Raw genomic sequence first — 22,864 nt, 5'->3', positions numbered from 1 at the left:
AATAAGTATGGATGATGAATGACATCTAATCAAAACAGACCTTTTTATCTTCATTTTCTAGTTGTCCCTTTCATATGATGCACTGGAACTCTCTAAAGATTAATGGACTTCCAATTACATGCCACTGTTGTTTCACTTATCATAATTTGTACATGGCAGCATAAGTCCCTTGTACCCCTGACTTTCCCAGTTTACCTAGAGGGAATATCTTTGGGACCTCCTGAGGCTAACAAACAGGCAGCACTTACTCTAACGATTAAAGCTTGCCACACACTTGCTAAGTGAAAATGAATGTACACTATAAAAGAAATCAGGCTATCAAAACTGTAGAATCAATTGACACTCGTCAAAAAACGTAACTAGAAATACTAAAATTGCAGCTTCTTCAGTGTATTATCTGAGGTGGATTGTGACTGGAACTCAGATATAGAGTTGGATACATATCTAGAAACACCCCTCTTATTCCAGTTGGAGCTGAATTTTACTAGTTTTCATTTCATATGATTAAACTGGAAATTGTGCATCGATACTGAATGAATCCCATTTTTTAAAAAAATGATTCCTTTCAAGGTTAAGAATTCATCAGTGCTTCTTGATTTGAACGTTCTGAATAACAACATTACTTGTTGTCGCATTATCCAATATACAATCCTTGGTGTAAAATCCTCTTGATGTCTGATTACTCTTCATAAGGACCTCATGCTGATTCGTTTCAAACTGTGAATTACCTTTAATTCATAGCTTGAACATGCTGCCAAATTTTGTTTTCCATGCTCCCAGGTGGCTGTCCCTGACACAGTGGAGAACTTCCAAAAAGCCATTAGACACTTCTGAAAAGTAGTTAGATGTCAAGAAGTACATTTCCATTTTCAAACAGGCTTCCATGAAGTGCAGTGATAATCTTTGGGATTAGAAAAATACTGGCATTTACTGAAATATTTTTAGAACCATGAAGTGAAATCCTGGCCCAGCTGAAGCCAGTGGTGAGCCCCTTTTTAAAAATCCTTGCAAAAGTATCACATGAAAGTTTTCAGCTGTTTGTTTTGTTTTTGAGCCCACTGTATTTAGCTATTCTCTAGCCCCCACACAGGTTGTGTATCATTAAGCATGATGGATCACAAAAATCCTATAAAGATAAAATGAGTTGTTTTTGTCTGATCCATAAAAATTTGCTGCTCTAAGTTTTTAATGGTTTCCGGTAGTTCACTGAGCCCATGAGAAGGACCTTTTAATACTATATTAATACAGTAAGCATAGGAAGTCATTTTATGACAAGGAAAGAATACCATTATGATTACATTCTTCTTTTTAGCTAGGCTTTTATGGAAACTACCCAAGACTACTCTGCAGTATGATTTTGAAACACAGGATGTGCTTGATTAAAAAGGTTCTGGGTAGTTTCCAGCTGGACAGAGGCCAAATACTAACAACCAAACAGAACAAAAGAACTGGATGTTTGAGGATGACATACTTGCAGTGGTAATTATATAACAGAAACCTAAGTCAAGAGTTGAGTACGTACCCTTGAATTCATGGAAGTTGACAGAAAATCCTTCTCAGTGCAATTGGTTGCACCTTATCTGTTCCTGCTTACTATGCTTCATAGCAAACTAATCAGAGTAGACTGGTTGAAAACTGAATGAATGGTACCTAATCAATGGAGTTTTACAGTGAGTCTGAAGACAAAATGGGAAGCCAAGTGCCATAGTTTTACATAGCCTGATTTCAGCTATAAAAACTCACCACCATGCACACACACAGACACGCACACCCCCCAGAGTTCAAAATTTCATTTTCAATAATTTTGAGTAGAAACTAAGATCTGATTCATTTAAATCAGAAAATTCATTAAAATTCATTTTAGTCAGGGTCACTCATGTACAATGTAGGTGCAGAATTTAGATAGGATCCCAACTATTCTACCTACTATTTGGCTTGCCGCAATGTATTGGGTGTTGGGTTTCTCTAGCATGTGGATGTGACATAATACATTAAACGTTTATACATTAAATAAATTTCATCCATAAAAAGGACGAAATTCATACTTCAAAAAGCTTTACTTGAGACAAGTTAGGCAACCACAAGTCATATATATTGCATCACCCTACAAAAGCAAGACATTGGTAAATGAATCCACCTTGCAGTATGTGGTCTCTGTTCTTTCCCCTAGAAGTACATGCCGAAAACATTGTCTTACAAAGATCATACATCCCTTTGACCTGATATTCCACAATGCCAATGTTCCTACATCTGAATTCTGTAATAACATATAGGCAGCCTTACCACTGACGCAGAACACAGCATCACGGAGGCAAAGCATCTTTGTTCAGCACACATCCCTAAACCAGTCATGGTGCTACTCAGCGATATGGTGAATGCCAACACATTAGTACCAATTCCTAAGACYTTCTAATGATGCCAGTGGGATCTATATGACTGTCACTAGGAGCAATATAAGTGGAAAATATAACTTAAGTTTCACATGAATTGCGTGTAAACTTAAAGAAGTTGGAGAATAACCCTTACTTTCTCTAGAAGCTTGTCCAGGTTAAAAAGGTCTCTAACAAAGGATATAGATGAACAAACCCAAATCCAGTCAGGTTTGATCAAGCTGAAATAGTGATAGCAGATCCCATTGATAAAATACATGAGGAATTGGTGGGGGGTACAGGTTTGAAACCAGTGGTAAGATCATGCTGTGTGATTGACAGTGTAACTACAAATGTTACTGGGGATAAGTAGGACTATAATTTTACTCACACACTCTAATATCCCTGAAACGGTCCAGTATTAGAAAGATTAAATCCTCCCTAATACAACTGCAATTTGATAAATACTATATTATTAAAATACACAATGACTACAGGATCTCTAAATCTATCTGGGTTTATTTCGATCACGCTATACACCTCTAACTACTCGATAATACCTGTTTTTTTTTTCTTCCCCACTCTCTGCTTTAATTTCATTATGCCCAACTATGTCCTCAAGTAGGTAATTCCCATTGAAAGTGGTGGTAACTGCACACGCAGATCTAAAGAAACAAATTGGCCTCGTAATACCAAGTCTCACAGTGCACTGCCTTCTAACCTCCCAAAGCCCTATGGAAATCCTTGGAAGCTGCCTTAACAATTTTTCTGTAGTAAAAGAGAAAAAGTGATAGTAATGGGTTAGCTGATCTTCATTTGGAAGCTAAAAATAAAAGTAGCTTTATTGCAGCTCTGATCTCTCATGTGTAAAATCTATCACCTACCATAAGAAGGCAGTTCATTGCAGCAGAAACCTGATTGATAGTACTGGAACTTTAGATCAAGCAGCAGAACAGAGAGCAACTGGTTCATAAAATGTACTCAGTGTCTTTGGGTTTTATATCAGGCTTCCTATAGAGAGCTTTGGTCCCATTAAATGCACTATATACCACTGAGCTCTGAAGCACTGTTCTTTTGAAATTCAGCTTATAACTATAAACCATGATTGACAAGTCTATTACTGTTGGTTACAAACTATTGAAATATTGTATTTTATGGTATACTCACTAAAAAATTTTTCACAGTGGAATCCAAATACACTTGCTTTAGGAGAAAAATCATTTTAAGATGTAATAATATTTTTTTATTTTTTATTTTTTACTAGAGAATGTGCTTGATGTTAGGTTTGGACCACTTAGATGTTCTTAAAATGAATGCATCCATTCTGTTAACAAGAACAGTGGGTCTAGCTGGCTAGATTCTTTAAAAAAAATCAACAGTCATTACTGGAAATAAAAATTGCAAAGGGGAAGAACTAATTATATATTAACTTTGGTAAATAAATGCTATAAATGCTATTCAAATGAATTAATATATTTATCATTAGCATTCCGACCTAGTTCTAATTCAATCTGAAGAAATAATATTTTATTTTGAGTTTAATTAGGTGTTTAACATAGTTTCATAAAGCTTTACTCTAGGAACTAACTTTATTCAAATGAGTGCTTCCCTGACCTGACTTTACTCTTACAGAGCTCGGCCTTCAGAACCTGGTGATTAAACCAGTGGAGTTGGGACACCCACAGTCTTGTCCCAGCTCTGCCACTGGCTTCTTCTGTGGTCACAGACAAATCACTGAACTCCAGCAAGTCCTTGTCTGTTCACAAATTTGCACTAGTTTAAAAATCAATATATTTAAATTATTTTTTAAAAGCTAAAAGAACTATGTATTAATCTGCACTGATTTTTCTTCCCCTATATGTATTTAATTTAAGTTGTGTCCTTAGCAGATTAAGGGGACCCACTAGAATCATTTTGAAGTCATTTTAAATGAACACACTGTATTTACACAAACCTCCGTTTGTGTAAATGCAGAACTGCAGTTCTGTATTCAGTAGTTTACCACCATTTGAACAGTAAAAAAATCGCAGCTCTGAACTGAAATTGGACCAACACATTTATGGCTCAAGTAAGCATCAGAACAACCACCTACTTTTCAAGATTATTATTTAATTCATTTTCACAAACTCCTTTGAAATCCTGGGGTAAAAGTAAAAAAACCCAGTGCAGTCTCAATTGACTGCCACATTTTTCCAGTTTTACACCAGAGTAGCACCAAAGAAAAATGGTTTAACACAGTGGAGAATTAGCTGTTCCACAATTTTCAACTGTCATATTTATAGATCAGCTGTGATTTTCATCTAAGTGTATAAAACTCAAGACCTGCTTTTCAGTAACAGCAAGTATAATTGTTCCGTACGATGTGTTTTACTCTCCCTCACTATATAAATGTTAAAATTCTTGCACCGTCTGTTTATTGGGTTGCATTTTCTATTGTAAGAGGTTTAGTATCTGATGAGAGAAACATAAAAGTGATTTAATTTTGGCAAGCTGTACAACTAAAATCAGCATTATTTCTGCTTAATAAACTCATCTTTCATACATACCTCTGTTAGCTAATGCTTAAAAAGAAGAAACAGTAATAAGCACTGAAAACATAAAACTGGTTTATGGCTAATTTTTAAGCACCACTGAGAACACCTGAACAACAGGACAAGATTATGAGTGAGCTAGATTTTAGTTACCTTTGGAGAAATAAGCTCTTTCTTTATGATAAATTTAAATCAAGATTTAAAGCTGGAAATAATAATACTTACGACTTTTGTGGCACTGACTTAGTTGCAACTTTCCCTGCTGGATCACTCCACTCTGCAAACAAAGGAAACACATTTTCAAATGTCAAAAGATTACTGTAGAATTAAAATGCACCCAAAGCTGTCAGCCCATCTAATTATACTTGGTTTCACAACATGCCACAATGCATAACATGTAATAAAAAATGGAACTGATCTGCTTTAGCACCATGGAAATTAATTTTTCAGCCTTTGTTTTAATGATGTTAAGTAGGAAAAAAAWATATACCCAACCCTGACTTTTAGGACTAAGGATGATGAAGACCTACTTTGTACATTGTATCCTGAGGTCAGATGTTGGGAGTCCTACAAAGAAGAACACACAAAATGTCAGCATTAGTTAAGTGAGATGAAGAAGGTAAAATACATCTTTGCTTGTAGATTAAGGGCGCTTGGCATTACACAAACAGGGAAGGAGATTGCACAGGGACAGGATCATGTGACTGTTAAGGCAACATCAGTGACATTAGTTTAAAAAAACATTAACTGCGGAGACAGAGCACCACTGAGGGACACTTTCACAGTTCAGACAAGAGCTTGTCCTCAGCTGCTGTAAATCTACATACTCGCTCTGTGGAGTCACTGCACAGATTTATACCAGCAGTGGTCCGGCATTTTTAAGTCTTGGCTATGGACATGTGTGTGAGGCATCTGTGCTGCAAAATTTAGTCCTTCGCATGAATGCAGCTATGCATTAAATTCAGCGCCACTGCCTTTCTTTTTTGATCTTGTTGCTAGAAAATACAGTAACCTTTTATCGATAGTCACAGTGATTTTACTTGAGCTGCGACATGTAGGATTTGATAAAGACATAGGAGGCTGATCTCCACCTCATGGAAATTTGAGCAAATCCAATGAAATTGATGGAAGTACAGCAACTTTACACCAGCAAAGAATGTGGCTGCAACGCTGAGCGTGCTAATGCTGGGATTCTCATTGACTCACAATAACTAAGCTGCTCCTTAATGTCACAGTGTTTTCTTGCTTAGTTTTTCTCCAGGCTTTACAGTCCACAGTGATTGTAATCAGCTTTCCTTCCAATCAGAGTTTGATGATTTGAAATTAAGGTGTTATTTACAACCTAGTCTTACAGCCAGGCACTACTTTGCTGGAAGTGTTACTTCTGTAGGATGTTAAATTCATTAAAGCCCTCACTGCGCTTCCTCTTAGGGCATTATTAGTTCCTAATATTGTACTGTGCTGTCAGTCAGTCCCTTGTGAAGTAMATCATGCCCTAAGAGTAAAAATGGCACTTTAAATTTGAATGTCAAAAGGCTAAATTGTTCTGATAAGTTCCGCCTTTTTTATCACGCTTTTTAACATACATTTCTCATGAGGATACTTATATGTTTTAGTTAAGTTGAGAACTTCTAATGGAGCCTGTCTTTGGTTTTATGACTGCACAAGCTACCCATGTTGTGTCTAAGATGCAACAATTTGGCTAGCTGTAATTGATTTAGTGTGATGTTCTGAAGAAACACATTCTGTTGCGTTTTTTTACAGTAAAACTAACAAACTCAGAAACATTTATGTGCTTGCCTATTTCCTGAAATGCTAGCTTAAAAAAATCTAATTTATATTGTATATTAAAGTCATATGGTCAAGAATTTTAAGATCAACATTTAACCTGACCAGAAATGATTAACTTTGATGTGGATCTTAAAAGTTCAAAGAAAACTTAATAGGAACAGAAAAACAAAACAAAACAAGATTTTAGTTTCTCTGAGCCCATGATTATATTGCTCTCAACTGAGATAGTGGCAGCCTGCAGGACATAGACCTCTTTATGTAGTGCCCATAAAAAATACACCACTAAATTAAGAGATAGTATAAATTAGAAAAATAAAGCTTCCAATGGGCCAAAACTCAACTGTCACTTATGTATGCATTCACACAGGTATGAATTCGCCTTCACCTAAATGGGTTCAACTGACTTTAACCAGATTTACAGTGAGGATTAAACCCTTGTATGATTATGACTTACGATGCTTAATGCAGAAGCAGTTAACTGAACTGATACTGGCGCTGCTGGAGCAGTAACAATCACATTCTCTTAAAATAAGGCATTGTAGGCACTGACTTTGTTTTTTAAGGAGCCATAGATGCTCCTAATTTCATATGATTTCCAATTAAGTATGGAGGCTGCATTTCAGACAGGGCAATATCTGCCAAATAGATAAAATCAGTAAGGGGAAAATCACATTCCAGCTTCTAAAACAGGATATGATTGCCTGAACCATAATGTCAAGCAGTACCAGTACGGCTTTATGAGCTATTTTCCAAGGTCCTGCCTCTAGAAAGAAACTTTTATGTAGCCCCATGTCAGAGTGGTGTAGTTTTGCTACCCCGGGGAAGTTCTCCCTTCCCCAAACATCATCAGCTCGTTGCTGTTCAGATCCCAGTAAACGATACCTTTGGCAACGACTGCCTTGGGTGGGAGCTCTAGCTCTAACTGCGCTACCAGACTCGTAGCCAGAAGGCAACAGCAGAATTTCGGCTCAAAACATGTTCAAATTACTGTGGCTTAACACTTCACTGCACATCAGGTGAACTGCAGGTACTCTCCAGGCTGTTAGTGCAGCAAATGCCGAGTGCAATGCTTTTAACAAGGCAAATACTAGGGATCGCGTTTGTCCTCTGTCTGCTGGTACTTGGAGTGTGCACACAGGCAGATGCCATAGCTCTGTTCACACGGAGAAACTTTTTAAGTCCAACTAATTTGATCATGCAGCCTAAACCTCATCATGCAGTCAGTCATCAGAAGGAACAGAAGACCTTTTAGCCATCGTGTTACACAAATAATGATGAAAGAAAAATAAACTAATAAAATATGTTGTACTTGTATAGAAAGACTCTTATAAAAACAGAGATAAGATTCACTTTCTCTCTGCTATAACTTCTGCAGCTTTAAATAAGCAGCCCTACTAGTAACAACAGTTTGATTGGGAATTTCCAACTAAAAATAGTCTTCAAAATTTTTGAAAATGGAACCAATTACAAAAATAAACTCTCCAGCGAAGAACACTCAACAGAACAGCATGTTAATCAGGCCACTTAATAGCCTACTTGTACCTTGCTTGGGATAGAAAACTTGTTCTGCTCAGCCTTGCCAGGAGTGTGAATAGCAGTAAGAGGAGGAGGCCAGGAATGGGTCATCTCCTAGGAAAGAAAAAAACATATTTTTGAAAACAAATTCATATAAGTAAAAAAGAAAAGAAAGAGAGGGAAAATGATCACATATTCTCCACAGGGCTTGGGGGATGCACTTGCTTAGGAGGTATCACCATCTATCGCTACATGGTAGATAAACGTCTTAACTACCCAGTAGGCAACACTTCCTAGGAAAAAGGGTGACAACAGGTTATATTCATGAAAATTTCAACCGTGTGTGCTTTTATCAGGTGGCAGCTGACTCCACTTCCATGGTCAGCCTGTCAAGCTATATATGGATGAAGCCATCGTAAGAGTTTTATAGTGGGGTTTTGTCTGCAAAGTCCAAGCAGGAAGCGGATCCTTCCTGGATTGCATAGGCACCCTATATGGATTGCATCTCCATAGTGGCAGAATAAGCCAGAGCCAGGTCTGAAAAGCTGGAGCAGACTTGGAGCATGAGTGCCTGGCGTAGACGAGGGGGTGAGGGTGTCCTAAGGGCCAAAGCGTTTTCTCATAGTGCTGGCCCTTGGCACCTACTGTGGCACGCTAYGTCGAGTGTCAGAGCACTCTGCAAGTGCGAGGAGGTGTTACCAATCCCATTTTATGATAAGGGACTGAGAGATTAGGTGACTGCCCAAGGTTACACAGAAAGCCTGCAGTCAGGTTGGAAACGCAAGTCTCTAGTGAAGACCTACACTACTGGATCATCTAAGCAACAGGCCCATTCTCTGTATCAATGTGATGAAGCATCACTTAAACCCCTGTTCCAACTGTCTTCAAAGAAACTACCCATCTGCCCATGGCTATGAAATACAAAAAAAAGAGAAAGTTCACAGCATGCCTACTCATACTGAGGCCTAGAACCAGGACTTCCATGGGAGCAAGCTGGAGTTTTTTTCAGAAGAGGGGAAAAGATTGCTAAAATAGAGAAACTGCAAAAGTGTTGTTTTAGGCAAAGCTTGTAAATGCCCTTGTAATGAGTGTATTTTATGGTAGATGCCGCTCCATTCTCTCTTATCTTTGTTTTTAATTTAATAAATATTCAGACAGGCAGTAACACTTGTCTCTGGCGATCTGTTATATCTTTGTCTTGGTTGTTTTTCTTTGCTTACAAAGCTCAGAAAAGACTTTTTTATGAGACAAGGGACACAAAGAAAGAGAGTCTGATCTGGGAAGGTTTGCATGCAATGGCCTGATACCGACTGCATCAAAATGAACGTCCTAGCAGCAGCTTCACGCTCCTCAAAGCCCAGGGCCAGTCATAACAAAGCTTATGAGTACACAGGTTTCTGTAGGTGCCCTGACAGCCACTGCTAACACTGCACAAGTGAAAATATAACATCCCATAATTAAATAAAATATGGCTCTTGTTGAAAGGGTAGTGTGGTAGGTGCATCTGGGCTAAAACATGGCTTGGGTGGCTACAGCTGGCTGCTAATATGTATTTCTTTGAAGATGCAGTCAGCAAGTCTCTGCCTTATCTAACGGGCCACAGAGCTACAGCTATCGCGGCTGGGGATGAGCTTCGCCAGTTGCTTGAGCCAAGGAGAGGGGAGTACACAAGTCTCCGCACTCCTGTAGCAGCTTCAGGTCTTGGCCCACGGAGCTCAGACCTGTCCCCACTGCCCAAGCCCCAAAAGGTGCTGGCGAGGAGGGAAGAGGCGGCTGTGAGCAGCCTGTCCTTCCTCAGGGCGTGGTGGTGGCAGCAGCCCAGCGCGCTGACACGACGAGAACATCATGCTGCACTGGTCGTCGGACTGCAGCACAGAGGAAAGGGAAAGAAGATCTAGCCAACTTTTCTGTGAGATATTATAACCCAAATCCTGTATGCCTGTGCCAACTCCTATGCCACAGAAGTTGCTTTGTGGCAAATCTTTTCATAGCAAAATGATGAAACAGAGACTATATCATGTAATTAGAAGAGGGACAGACAGACAGCCTGACTGAAGGCAGCACCGAACCATACACTAGGACTACAATTAGAGGCTTAACCTCAGCCTCTCCCTGCCCAGGCAGAAAAGGCTGGACAGAGACCCCAGTATTCATGGGAAGGGGATGCCAGCAAATATTGCTGAAAATTCATCATCCAAATGCATCCAGTGTCCTCGAGTACTAACTCAGCGGGCTGAATTGCAAGCAAACCTCCTCAWCTCCTTGTTAGGGGACATCCACACATAAAACCCCTGGAAAAGGAAGAATGAGTGTGATATTATTAGAGGAAATTCAATTACAATGTAAGAAATCCTGACTCCACTGAGGTCAATGGCAAAAGTCAACTTCAATGAAGCTGGGACTATCCCATTCAAGTGTTTATAAAGTGTTCTTCTGAGCATCAAAATGCATGACAAAGGTATAAGCTAGGTATGACAGAAGCATCTTTTCACTTCAGTTATTGCTGAAGTACGTGTTAGTGGATAGAAAGTTCTAGATAGGATCACACATGCCAAACAACCTCAACCCTGCACCCTGCAGAGACACGACTGCCTCCTTAACTCCCCTCCACGCTGTTCCTGAAGCACATGCTCATTGCTTTGGGGAATCGGGGCCCGGGGAGAAGGGATGTCATTTGTTTAACCATCCACAGGACTCCACTGTTCTTTGCAATGCATTGATTTTTTTTGGCAGTCCCTCATTTTTAAGTACTTGATAAGCTCTATTCTGTTTCATTTGTGAAATCTGATATATCTACCTTCTAATATGTTATGACTGTAAAGAATCACTTATTTGAAGTGTGAGTATTGTATGTGCATCTGTTAAGGTATATATGTAAACATCTCGGGTTATAAATACCTGGGAAAGAAGTCAGGGAATCACATTCATTTTTTTTCCAGGAAAAGTTAAAAAAGTTTTATCAATCCAAATTTGGAAGTATTTAGGAATTCCTGGAAGTAACAATAATAAAACTGAGCATATGAAATGTTTTAAAGAGGAATTTAATGGAAACAAAGTAAGCCCACAAAATCGAGTTAGGATTTATTTTCACATGGTTTGGACTTAAAATAATTCCAAAATCATGTTAACTGTAGGAGTGGGAAGATGACTGCTATGGAAGTATGCATTTTTTATAGACCTGGAGATTAAATGAGAAAGTAAACCTGCACAGTTTGTTGGCTTAAAAGTCACTGTGGTCCTCTGATGTAGTTACATCAAGCGTCCTCCTTTCTGAAAATTATTTAAACATTGTTTTAATTGAATCCATGTGTTTTATTTATTAGGGCTAGGCACGCTCGTCTCTTCAGCTAAGGCTGCTTTTTTCAGCTGTAAAAGCCCTCAGGTAAGTAACTAAGAAGTACACATGCAGAAGAGGTCTAACAAATCACCAAAAATACAACTTGTGTGAGCAAACTATTCAAGGGCTGCAGAGATTCAAGGCCAAATGAGGATTTAAATGAAAAGAGAGGACCGAGGAAGGATTTAAGCTTGCATATTTCCAAGGAACAGGTCGGAATGAGAGAACTGAGCACAGGGGATATGGGGCAGATGGTAAAATAGCTTTACAAAACCAGTCCCTAAAATTAATTGCCTTCTTCAAGATTTATCTCCTTTCTCCTTATTTCATTTTTCCACCATTTCCTTCTCGTTCAAAGTGTGTGCAGTGTTTTTAAATACAGATAAAAGCACTGAGCCAGGCTCTAAGAGGTCATTATGAAAAAAAGCAACGAGCTCTATGTCTCTACTGAGGCAGCTTCCCTTCCTCCAGTGCACGTTAAACTGCTTAGCCTGATCTAATTTGAAGTCTCCCAAGATAYAGGGCTCACACTACTTCCCTTGGGAGAATTGAGGGGAGACATGAGAACAGTCTTCAATTAAAGAAAGGGCTGTTGCAAAAGGAGAGAATAATCTGTTCTCCAGTTTTATGGTGGATATGAACTTAAACTGCAGCCAGAGATATTCCAGTTAGATGTAAGAAAAAGCTTTCTAATGGTAAGGACTGTGCCAGCACTGAAATAGATTGCTTGGGGAACTACACAGGCTCTGTCTTTGGAGGAACACGTTTAAGACCAGATGAGCACACATCAGTCAGGAAAGGCTCAGGCAGAATTGATTCCTGCACTGGGATGGGAAGGTGCAGAAGATGATGAGATCTCTAAGACCCTTTCCAGCCCGTTTTCCTGTTCCATAGTTTGACAGATCTCCATTGGCCAAATGCTACCCTTACCGTGTCTTGTGGATGACGGATCCACAAAGACGCAAAAGAAGAAAGCAGCAACCCTGGTGTTTTTCTCCACCTGCTCTGGCATTAGAGTCCATAAAGACCTAGGCGCAGCTGCAGCACTGACACTTTGCCCACGTTGTGAGAGCAGGCCCAAGGACCAGGAGGAGGAAGAGCCACACTGGACAGATTTCTAACAATAAATGCAATCTGAGAGCCTTGCTGCTATAAAGAGGTACCTTACCTCTCATAATCTCCCTGCCTATTGTCCTTCTTGGTCCTTTTAGCTTTTAGCTAAATCTGTTGCTTTAAACTTTCTCCAAATTCTTGGTTACACTGTATGTTAAAGTTGCATTCGGGAAAAAATTAATACATGATGAATAAATATTTTAAGGTTGTTACAAACTTGATGTTACAGCTGGTGCTAAGCAACCCATTGCCTTGATGGAATAAAGATAACCAACAGATTCACCATTTATTAAAGCATCTATTAATGATTTATTAACCTTTTATTAACTATTTATCAATGCAACCTTAGTATAAAATGTATCTTGTTTCACAGTATCTTTCTGTCTTCTGCATTTATACAGACTTGATCAAACTCTCCCTGCTAGGAAGCCAGTAATGCATGAGAGGCAGCCACATTTTATGTGTGTGATGCATACTGAATTAAAAACCATCTCAACTCGTCTCATCTATAAGGAAAAGGCTAAGGCAAGATATACATGTACTTATATATATATACGTATAAGCAAGTGACACTACAGCCTAAAGGAACACAAAGGAAATAAAACTAAGAGATTTTTTTTTTTATGTATTCCTCATGTACGAATGGAGAATTTGCATTAGCACTTGGGAATATCCTGACTGGTAATCTGGCCTACTTTATCCTGGGCCAAAGGCTTCCTGAAGGAGAGATTCAGGACACTGGTAGGGACATGACAGATAAGCTCATGGATATGTATTTCATTATCATGTTTCAGTACTTAAAATTTTTTCTCAGCACCAAGGGGGTACCATATCTTTTTCCCTCTAGGGAAGAAAAAAGAATTTATAAAAATGATGTCAGTGATGACCTGATGGCCTCCAAGAGAAAGTCAGGTTTCCTGGTATGAATGTTAAGGCAGAAAACTTTATACTCATGCAAACATTTCAGCAAATTTATTAGCAGTGGCATGTGCCCAGTACATATTTTTGGAGACACAATGTGGTGGCATTTGCAATGATGCCTTTGTTATCCTAAAATTTATCTTGTTACTGTACCAAAAACTACTAGAAAGCTATTTGGAAATACAGTGCACACCAACCCAAGTTTCTTATTCAAAAGCTAGAGTTTATTCTACAAAAAGCAACAATTTCCCTGACCATAATCTAAAAACACAGCGTCTACCTTGTGGGTTTTCTCCATGACTACAAATAAATTCCCATTTGCTCAACTGGGGAATGGGATGTGTTCCACATCCTCTCATACTGAGTGGCTTGCTGTTCCTTTCCAGAAATAAGGAGGGAAAGGACAGACAAAAATGATATTCAGTGAAAATGAATATAGAAATTGTTTTAGAAGCTAACAGGGATTGACTATAAACATTACAGCATATGTTTTCCTTTCCTACTTTGCTAACATTTGGGAACTAGTTACAGAAAGAAAGTGATAGTAATATGAACATTTTCTCTTTCTATTGAGCTTCCAGATACTCTTTGCCTCCCCTGTACCTCACAATTTTCAATATATTTTCCTCATACTGTAGCTTTTATAACTAAAAACACTCATATTCTTTGCTTAGAGCATTTAGAAGGCAACAAAAAATAGCAAATCATGATTGATGTACTTATTACTCTAACCAATCTTGTGCATGTGGAGAAAAACAATGTTCCATTACGGTGAGAAGATATCTCAGCTCAAGAGACGTTTTAGGGAGAAAATAATGAAGCTACACCACGTCCATGAACCCACCACTGAATTTCCAATTTAGTAAGTCTGACACAGTCCTAAAAGTAACCAGTTTAAATGATAGTATGTCTACACTGTCAAATGACTTCACTCTCTGCTGGGTCCTGGGCACCTAATGGTCCACGCTGTGTGTACACTAGCTATTCCCAGGCTTCCCTCTGAAACAGGTCAGATAGTTCTATCCAAGACGGCTCAGGATAATTCTTTTTGGGGCTTGCCTCAGGAAGGTATAATAATAATAAATAAATAAATAAATAAATAAAATATATATAAATAGACTATCCTGAATTTGGCTCATGCTGCCCAGGACAGTCCTTCAACACTATCCCAAGCAGGTTTTCTGCCCTCAGGCACCTTCTCATACCGTCTTGGCATTTTCAGGAACATGCGACGCAACATCCTGGTGACCTACTGTAAAAATATCAATAGGCGGTGGACTGCAACACAACTTTTGCTTTGTTGAAGCTCTCCAAACAGAAAACTTGCACAAGTACATACACAAATAATTAAGTCTTAGGGCTAGTGGGGCACTACCTGAGTCGCAAAGGAGACTTGGGCCAAGAGCTACTGCGGCTAGAAGAGGTGCTATGCTCTAGAAGAGGCTATCCTGAGTAATGTGATAAACTACTTCCTATGAGGTCAGGAGCCCCTTCTTAAGGCAGATGCTTTTGCAGTGCCAATAGAACCACAGAATCCACTCAGGCCCTTGTTGGAACAAGGTGGGCAAGAGAAAGCAGAGAACTGAATGCCTGTGTCCAGCCTATCTTCCCGCTCCTGACTCACCACAACCACCTTTGACTTTCACAGGATGCTGACCTGGGGCAAAAACTCGAAACCACCCCCTTCTGAAAGGAAATCTACTCCAGTGTGAGTCAAACAATGGATCTGCAGAAGCTGTATCTCTTGTCATGCTCAGGTTATCTATATGAGTAAAATGGGACATGGGGGTTCACAAGACATACTTAGTGAAGTAGAAGCACAAAGTGTAAATAACAGCACAGAACCTAAGAGGAAGCATATGGGAGAGCTGTCATGAGAAGTTTTATACAGTGAGACAGAATTAAGAGTGAAAGAGTGAGGCCCGATTAATCACTCAGTCAAAGGTAGATGCATCCTGCATATACAGCTGCCTCCCTGGCCCATGCTGTCATTGTCTTGGACYGTGCCCTGGGCTGCTGAGTGAAACTCCAGGAGATGAACACGAGAAAGTATTGCCTTTGCAACAAACCAAGAGAATTCTGAGAGTTCAAAGACAGGCAGTTACTGACCAGGAATAATGCCATTGAGGTAACTCCCCTTCCCATCTGAGAGGCATGAGACATCTTCTCTACTTGCAGAATAAGTTGACATTGTTAAGGATAGGCCATAACGGCTGCATGCCGGAAGAAGATGGTTAAAGCTTTGGAGTTTTGCCAGGCACATCTGAGATGCTGTGCCATGTGATGCACTCATACTTCTGTATAATTATTTGTCAGGCGAGACYTACTGATGGGTCAGGACCACGGAAGCACCAGATCAGGTCACACTTGTCGCCTGGCTCATCTGGGATGCTCTCAGAGAGGTGGTCAGCACCATCTCTTTCACAGAGCAGTTCAAGAATACAAACAGATGAGGGTAACCCCTGATTCTCCAAACTTACTAATTCTCAGCTTAAGAGCAGCAGCCTTGCTCAGATCCTAGCTGTTTAATACTGCATCCAAAACTGGATATTCAGTTAACACTGCATATACACAGTCCTAAAAGTTAATGATATGCCTATAAATATCCAGGTGTTTGCAGTCATGTGTACTAAACCCATCTCCAGAAAGCCAAGCATCTTTCCTCTCTTACTCTCAGTGACTAAACTAATGACTTTGTTGCCCAATACACAGTACTAGAGTCTTGCTGTGGACAGTATGGCCAATGCAATACCTCCTGTTCTCGGCAGCTTCTCAACCCCACTGAGATGCACAATAATATCCCACTGATTTTATTCATTCAAAATGATACTTGCTTGTTACCATCTCCAGGGATAGCACATCTAATTTTCATGATGGCCCCAAGAGATAGGAAGTATGCATTGAACTCTTAAATACAACATAACATTCTGACAGTGTAACAGTATAGTATAAACAAAGGCACAATAAGTAATAAAAAGCTAATTCTTTAAAAAGTTACTAATACCAACATATAATTTCATTTCTTCAATTTAAAAAACATTGGCAATGTTTCTCCAAGTAAATAAGCAACTGCGTTTTGAAACTATTCACTGCTGGCACTTGTTTAAGGGAATCTGGTAATTTGTTCCATCCATCCTGAGCTTCACAAGCAAAAAAGCATGTCTTGAATCGCCTGTTTTCTTCCCTAAAACTTAGGGTTCACACCAAGAGGAGAGCAGAACTATAATTTACAGTTACAAAACAAGATTGCACCTACCCTGAGGCACTCCACTGTGCACATTTATACAATACATTACACCATCTCCTTTACATTGCCAGATGCAATCAATCCATGCTTTTTTCATAAAAGTACTACAATGAGTTATGTAGTCACATGACAAGACCTTATCCATATAATCTATTATAAAATGCATTTAATTTCTGGAGCTCTTATGCTAATGTAGTGAAAAAATAACATCTCCAAATTAAGTGTCAGGCAAAGCTAAATAACTAAACTACAAAACATCTCATTCTGTAGAATTAGCGCAGAAATGTTTTAAGTTCTACACTGTGCACTAAGTTCTAGACTCATCTAGCCAGTTTATAACCAACATCCTGACAACATTATGAAGCTGAGTCTAAAAATCTCCAAGGATTTGGAAGCATCAACTTGTGCCAGAAGACACCAGCTTTAGTCTTAAAACAGGAGCATCAATTGTCTGAAAGAGCATATAGGGGGAAATTAAGAAACCAGGCTAGGCAACTCATTTGAGTTTAAAGTCAAATTCTTTTGCATAAGCTATGATTTGATTTCATTAAAATTGGACTTGAAGTTGTTACTCATCAAATACAAAGAAATGAAGCTACCACACACTGCTGTACAATACACATTGAAATCTTGTATAAAAGCTGCTTTTTGCCTCCAAAACCAAGTTGCTGCCAGATCTCTCTTATTCTGCTTACCACACAAGCAGTATTGCAACATGGGTTTTCCTGAGTGAGCATGCCAGGGCAGCATTTCTCTTCAATGCCGAGTGCTTCCCTTCTATATGTCTCATCAACACCTCAACTGGAATGCCATTAAAGCAGCAGTCTGAGGCTCATGTGCGGATGGAAACCCAGAAAAGCTCAAGCCTGTCCTCACAGAAGCTATCTTTTTTACCAGTTCCTTTTCTTCATCATCTGTTGTTCTCCCTACCAGCCCACCATGTGTCCCAGACTTGCTTCTCCCACACTGAAGGAAAAATGCAGTCTCCACCATGAATTCTCTAGGGGAAAGACTGTCTCATTTTTTGCCTTATGCAATGTTCAGGACAGCGGTGGAATGTCACAGTGAATATTGATTGCATAATCCTGGGTGAACAATATAGCCAGCTTGATTAGCACTCAGCAAGCCCTGGATGGCCAGAAAACTCCTGCAACTGAAGCCTAATCATTGGATCACCTAATCTGGGACTCTGCTTTTTGTCAATGTCAAATGTGCACTGGTGTGTTTGCCAAAGATCAACCTAGGGTTCTGGCCCTGTAACAGAGATGCAGAGTCCTTGCTGTCTCTCAGACTCAACCCTTTAGCTCTCTTCTTTTACTGGAAGACCTAAGCAGCCACCTGAAGCCCTACCATGTGACTTGGCGTTCGTAATATTAATTCTAGCCTTTGAAAAAGAAGAAACATTTCAGTCTGGATTTCCTTTTCCTCACTTGTGCCATGAAGCAGGTCTGTTTCTGTGTCTGCCTATTGCTGTGTACTGTAACTCATGCCAACTTTATCCTTTGATCCACTCCTGCTAAACCAACAGGTGTAGAAAAAATGGATGTGTGCTACAGAAAATGTTTTGATGCAGCAAAYACTTTTTTTGGCATGTCAGCCTTACCCAAATAAGCCAGCTTAAAGAGTAAAAAAAACCAAAGCCAAAGCAAGCTGAGGTCTTTTTTTGATCTCCCTTAAGGTATGGAGGTTCCACAGCATTTCTGCTAGACAGATTCCCAGTCACGTGCATGCATTTGATTCTGCATTTCCCAGCTCATTCTTTCTTACAAAGCTAATGAGTCTGAGGTTGGAAACATTACACACTCAGAACAACTGCTAAGATATGTGACAGCTGAGGGTGCTTGGTCCCACACAAGCAGTACTAACGTTTCAGATCAGCACGTTTGGACCATGCATCAGGTGTATATATCTTCCTGCAGGATTCCTTTCCATGATTAGGTTTTCCATAACCATCTGACAACAAACGACATTGAAAGAAACCAACTCATAATAATAGGGCTGAAAGCAACAGAGGCCTTAGCCACCCTTTGCCCAAACACTACATGTTGTTCTTTTTCCCCAGAAAACCAATGAATAGGGTACAAAAGCCACAGCAGTAAAATGCAGGAAGTCTGGTGCTCCAGCACTTGGAAATGATGCATCTACATTACTAGACAATGACATGTATTGTCTTTGTTGCCTCTAGATGGCCAAAAAGGAATAGCAAACTGCTCATGAGCAATAGTTTATCAGGGGTCATATGGGCAATCTGGATCGCAGTTGGAGCAAGCCCAAGAAAAGACCACCCCGTAGAAGCATGGTTGCTAGTTAGCTCTAAGCAGTTAGTGCTGTTCGTAACTCCAGCAAGTGTCAAACAGTGACAATTACCAGTTATCGTACAAAGTGGAACTGGAATAAACCTGCCAAAGAGGTTTTTTTTCAGTACAGCATGCAATTTATTATCATGTCCGARCAATTACCAAAAGGAGCTGTTGATCTCACTTTGCCAGAGAGATACAAAGGCTAGACGCAGTAACATGGCATTCTTTTTGAAGGATAACTTGTGTTATAAGTGAAAGACACTATAAAATGACAACGCTGCTGCAAAAGGAGACAGAATGATACATTTAGTGAAATTCCCAGTCTAAGCCTTTTCAAAGAATACAGGCAGTGTAACATTCCTAAGGGTTGCTGCATCCTTTCAAACATGATAGCTTGCTTGTAGTTTACACTTATCATRTTAAGAAAAATGGTAATGAGGAGATCATGACAACTTCTTTTAAAAGTAACAATGACTCAATTGCCAAGGAAAAAAAGAAGAATGATAACTATTTTCATGGAAAGAAGCCTCCAGTGAACACTTCACTCTCGAAGCTGTGTTCTCTTGTTTTTTTCTGAACTCAGGAACAAGGGGCTGCTCTTCAAAAAAATCTCAGCACCAGTTTGTATTTGACTGGTACAACACTCCTTTTTCAGATAAACTAGCAGCTCAGACCTTTTACTGAATAGATTAGGGACTCCAGAGGTTAGAAATGATAAAAWAATGGAATAAGTGGGAAGGGATTAATTGGCTTGATTCAAAAAAATTATCACTACTGGGAATGTTCTGCTACAAACAAAAAACCCACTTTTTTTCCTGAGGTTCAGAAGAATATTTTTATGCATTGTTGTACCTTGGGGTGTGTGATGCAAACAACATATACTGTAATAGGAAATACTCATGTGGCAAGGAAACTCACAGACTACGAAGCCTTAAGGGGCCTTTGTAACACTCAGTGCTTGTATAATAAATTCCATCAAAAGTTCTCAAGGCAGTCCTCATGGGAGATCCATACTCCCATTTTCCAACTTGGCTCCAGAGAGGTGAAATTTCATCCACGACTTAAATCACCCACTAGGCCAACAGCAGATACAATGAACACTACTCCGGCCTTTTTTTCCCATTAGCAACCCATGCAAGCCTCCCTAGTCAGGGTATGTGCATATTGTCCTTATTTTGCCCTGTGAAGGGCTAGAAGGTATGAATGATTTCTATCTCCCTAGGGAAAAAAGGTATTTACTTAGGTATTGCACAGACCTTTTGGAACAGAGGAAARCTTTACAGAGGAGTTGTAAATTACAGAAAACAGAGGTTTTGAGTGACACCCACAGCGGTGCCCTAGCCCTGCAAGCATGGGTAGGCACTACCATAACACTTGCAGGAGGTAGAATATACAGCGCATGCAGAACACTGAACAAACATAAATCCAGGCACTTAGATCTGAACTCCAGATTCATGTTTGTAATCAGTTTTTATCTCTTGCCACTGAACAATGGTCAACAAACACCTTAACGCCTTGAACTAATAAAACCATCTTCCTTTCTAATGCTACAGCCTGACATTTCCTTCAGCTGACTTCTGCAAGGCTGTGTGCCTGGATGACTGCTTTTAAATCACAAAGAAATGTGAGAAATTCCTTGGCAAAAAAAAAATAAAAAAAAAATCTGGACAGATTCACCAGCTATCCAAAGAAATTGCTACGCAGCTGACATAAATCAGTATGGCAGGATCTACAGGCTAATTAAACAAATGTGACAATTCTAAAGTGACAATTTGAAAATGCTCAGAAGTGCCTCCCATCTACAGAATGTGCATTCTTCTCAAATGCATATTAAAACTGTATTAAGAAATTGAAAGGAACTTACATATTCAATAAAAAAACACAATTATAAGCACAATTTGAAATATATGGCTAAAATAGATTAGAAGTTCATAAGGTTTCTCAGAACATTAAATTCAATGGCACACTGTCTTTAAAGAAATGTTAGAAATCCTCTATAGAAATGGATAAGCCACAGTATGCAGTATAATTTTAAATATCTGATTGAGTCTTGCTTTTGCACACTTACAACACCAATAATTCCAGCTAAGGTCCTGAGTGCATTTTGCTAGCAACTAATTTAACCCTGCGGTGCAATGATAATATGAGTAGGTTCTGTTTCCCCATTTCATAGACGGAGACACTGTGGAGTGAAGGGGCATCTCGTGGTTATGTAGGAAGTTTAAAGGTAGGATGTTTTATCTGAGCCTATACATTCGAACATTTATTGAGAGGAGATTCAAAGAGATGGGAAGACAGACCATATTAGTGTTTGACTGGCAGGAATGAAGTGGTGCATCCTGCAGACTTTGCCAGCTGAAACAATCTTAATGGGTAAGCAGAAGGAAGACACCTTCAAAAGGGGCTTTAATGACTATGCTGTACGAAAGTCTTAAAGCCTACAGCTTAACAGCAAGAAGCAAAGATGTGAGATGCTCCCCCAAAAAAGACGGTTTCTAGAACAGTTTTAAGGCAGGTGACGCCTCAAAGACTGTGTTCCCATGTTAGACTACTTCTGCCAGCCGCATGGAGGCTGGTGAGGCCAATAGCATGTCACCTTCCTCTGAACCTGCTCGTCCAGGGGGTCTCTTGGGAGGAAATACTTCTTGGCTGGTATCTTGGCTGGTGTCTATGTATTCTCAGCTTAAGAAGAAGAGATCAGGAGTGACTCCAGTTAAATTCAGACTGCAGTACATAAAGAAAATGGGAACAAGTATTGTAGATCTTTGCTGTAATAGAATATTTCCATCAATTTCCATCAACAATGAGATTCAAAGCTCTCACTTCAGGTCTGCTCCAGATGTCTTCTCCCCTCTCCTTTCTTGCTTTCTTCACTATCCTTCTTAGAGCACAAGGGCAGTGAGGCATCCAAGATTGCAAAATCTTGAGTATAGTTTTAAAGCAGTGAAATTGAGTTTGTCTCAAGTATGTAGTCCCCTTTTGGTCCTTTTCTTCACTTCTCTAGTTCAGGGTCTTTCCTTTTATGTTTTTTTTTTTTAATCATCAGTCAAATTTTTTAGGTTTTGCTTGTCATGCCCAGCTGCAACCTCTGAGGAGAACGTCAATGACGAGAGATCCTTAAATGCTTCCTGAAGATTTGTTTAGTCTCATGCTACGGCCCTGCCTTCCCCTGAACACAGCAAGTCTGTCTAGCCTAATCCTGTCTCGGTTTCCCTTGGCTAACCACACATGACCCACTCATACTTCATGGGCCAGCTCCTTCAGCCTGGCTGACTTTTGGGGAGTCTTCCCACAGGGACCACATCTTAGGTAGGAGCTTAGTGATTTAAACACACAATACTTGCCCTCTGAGCTGAAAAACATGGAGCCCTTACCTTCTGTCTGATACAGAGCTCAYAGAAGAGGCTATAGGTTTTGTCATTTCAAACCAGATTTGTTTCTAAAGCATGCACTCATTTCGGAAAGCCTAACTTGATTTTAATATGTTTTCAATGTCTTTTTTCTGTGCCTAAAGCAATTTGTTATGCAGAGTACACATTATTAATCTACTTAAATGAAAGGTAACATTGCTAGCAGTTTAAACACTCAATGCCCATATTTAACAATGTTTCATTTTGACAGGACAAGATGAAATAACAGAAATGATTAATCTGAGACCAGAGGAATATTCTACCACCTATATTTCAAAATACGACGACCTTTTTTTGGCTAATATTTTGGCAGTAAGATACAGAAGTGGA

At 39.5% G+C, this 22,864-nt stretch overlaps 1 protein-coding gene across 2 annotated transcripts in view; it reads right to left on the bottom strand.

Annotated features, from left to right (window-relative positions):
• AFF2 (AF4/FMR2 family member 2) overlaps positions 1-22,864 on the bottom strand; it is a 263,475-nt gene that overhangs the window by 130,800 nt on the left and 109,811 nt on the right. For both annotated transcript variants that reach the window (XM_026079836.1, XM_026079846.1), the window contains exons 5-7: positions 8,234-8,320; positions 5,431-5,467; positions 5,126-5,177 (exon numbers count right to left, since the gene is read on the bottom strand). In XM_026079836.1, coding sequence (XP_025935621.1) covers positions 5,126-5,177; positions 5,431-5,467; positions 8,234-8,320 — 176 coding nt within the window. The remainder of the gene's footprint in view (positions 1-5,125; positions 5,178-5,430; positions 5,468-8,233; positions 8,321-22,864) is intronic.

This window comes from Apteryx rowi, unplaced genomic scaffold (genome assembly GCF_003343035.1).
Source record: "Apteryx rowi isolate R43461 unplaced genomic scaffold, aptRow1 scaffold_115, whole genome shotgun sequence".
Taxonomy (NCBI): domain Eukaryota; kingdom Metazoa; phylum Chordata; class Aves; order Apterygiformes; family Apterygidae; genus Apteryx; species Apteryx rowi.
The sequence above is the reverse complement of the archived record's forward strand: the minus strand, read 5'-3'. Positions and strand labels throughout refer to the sequence as shown.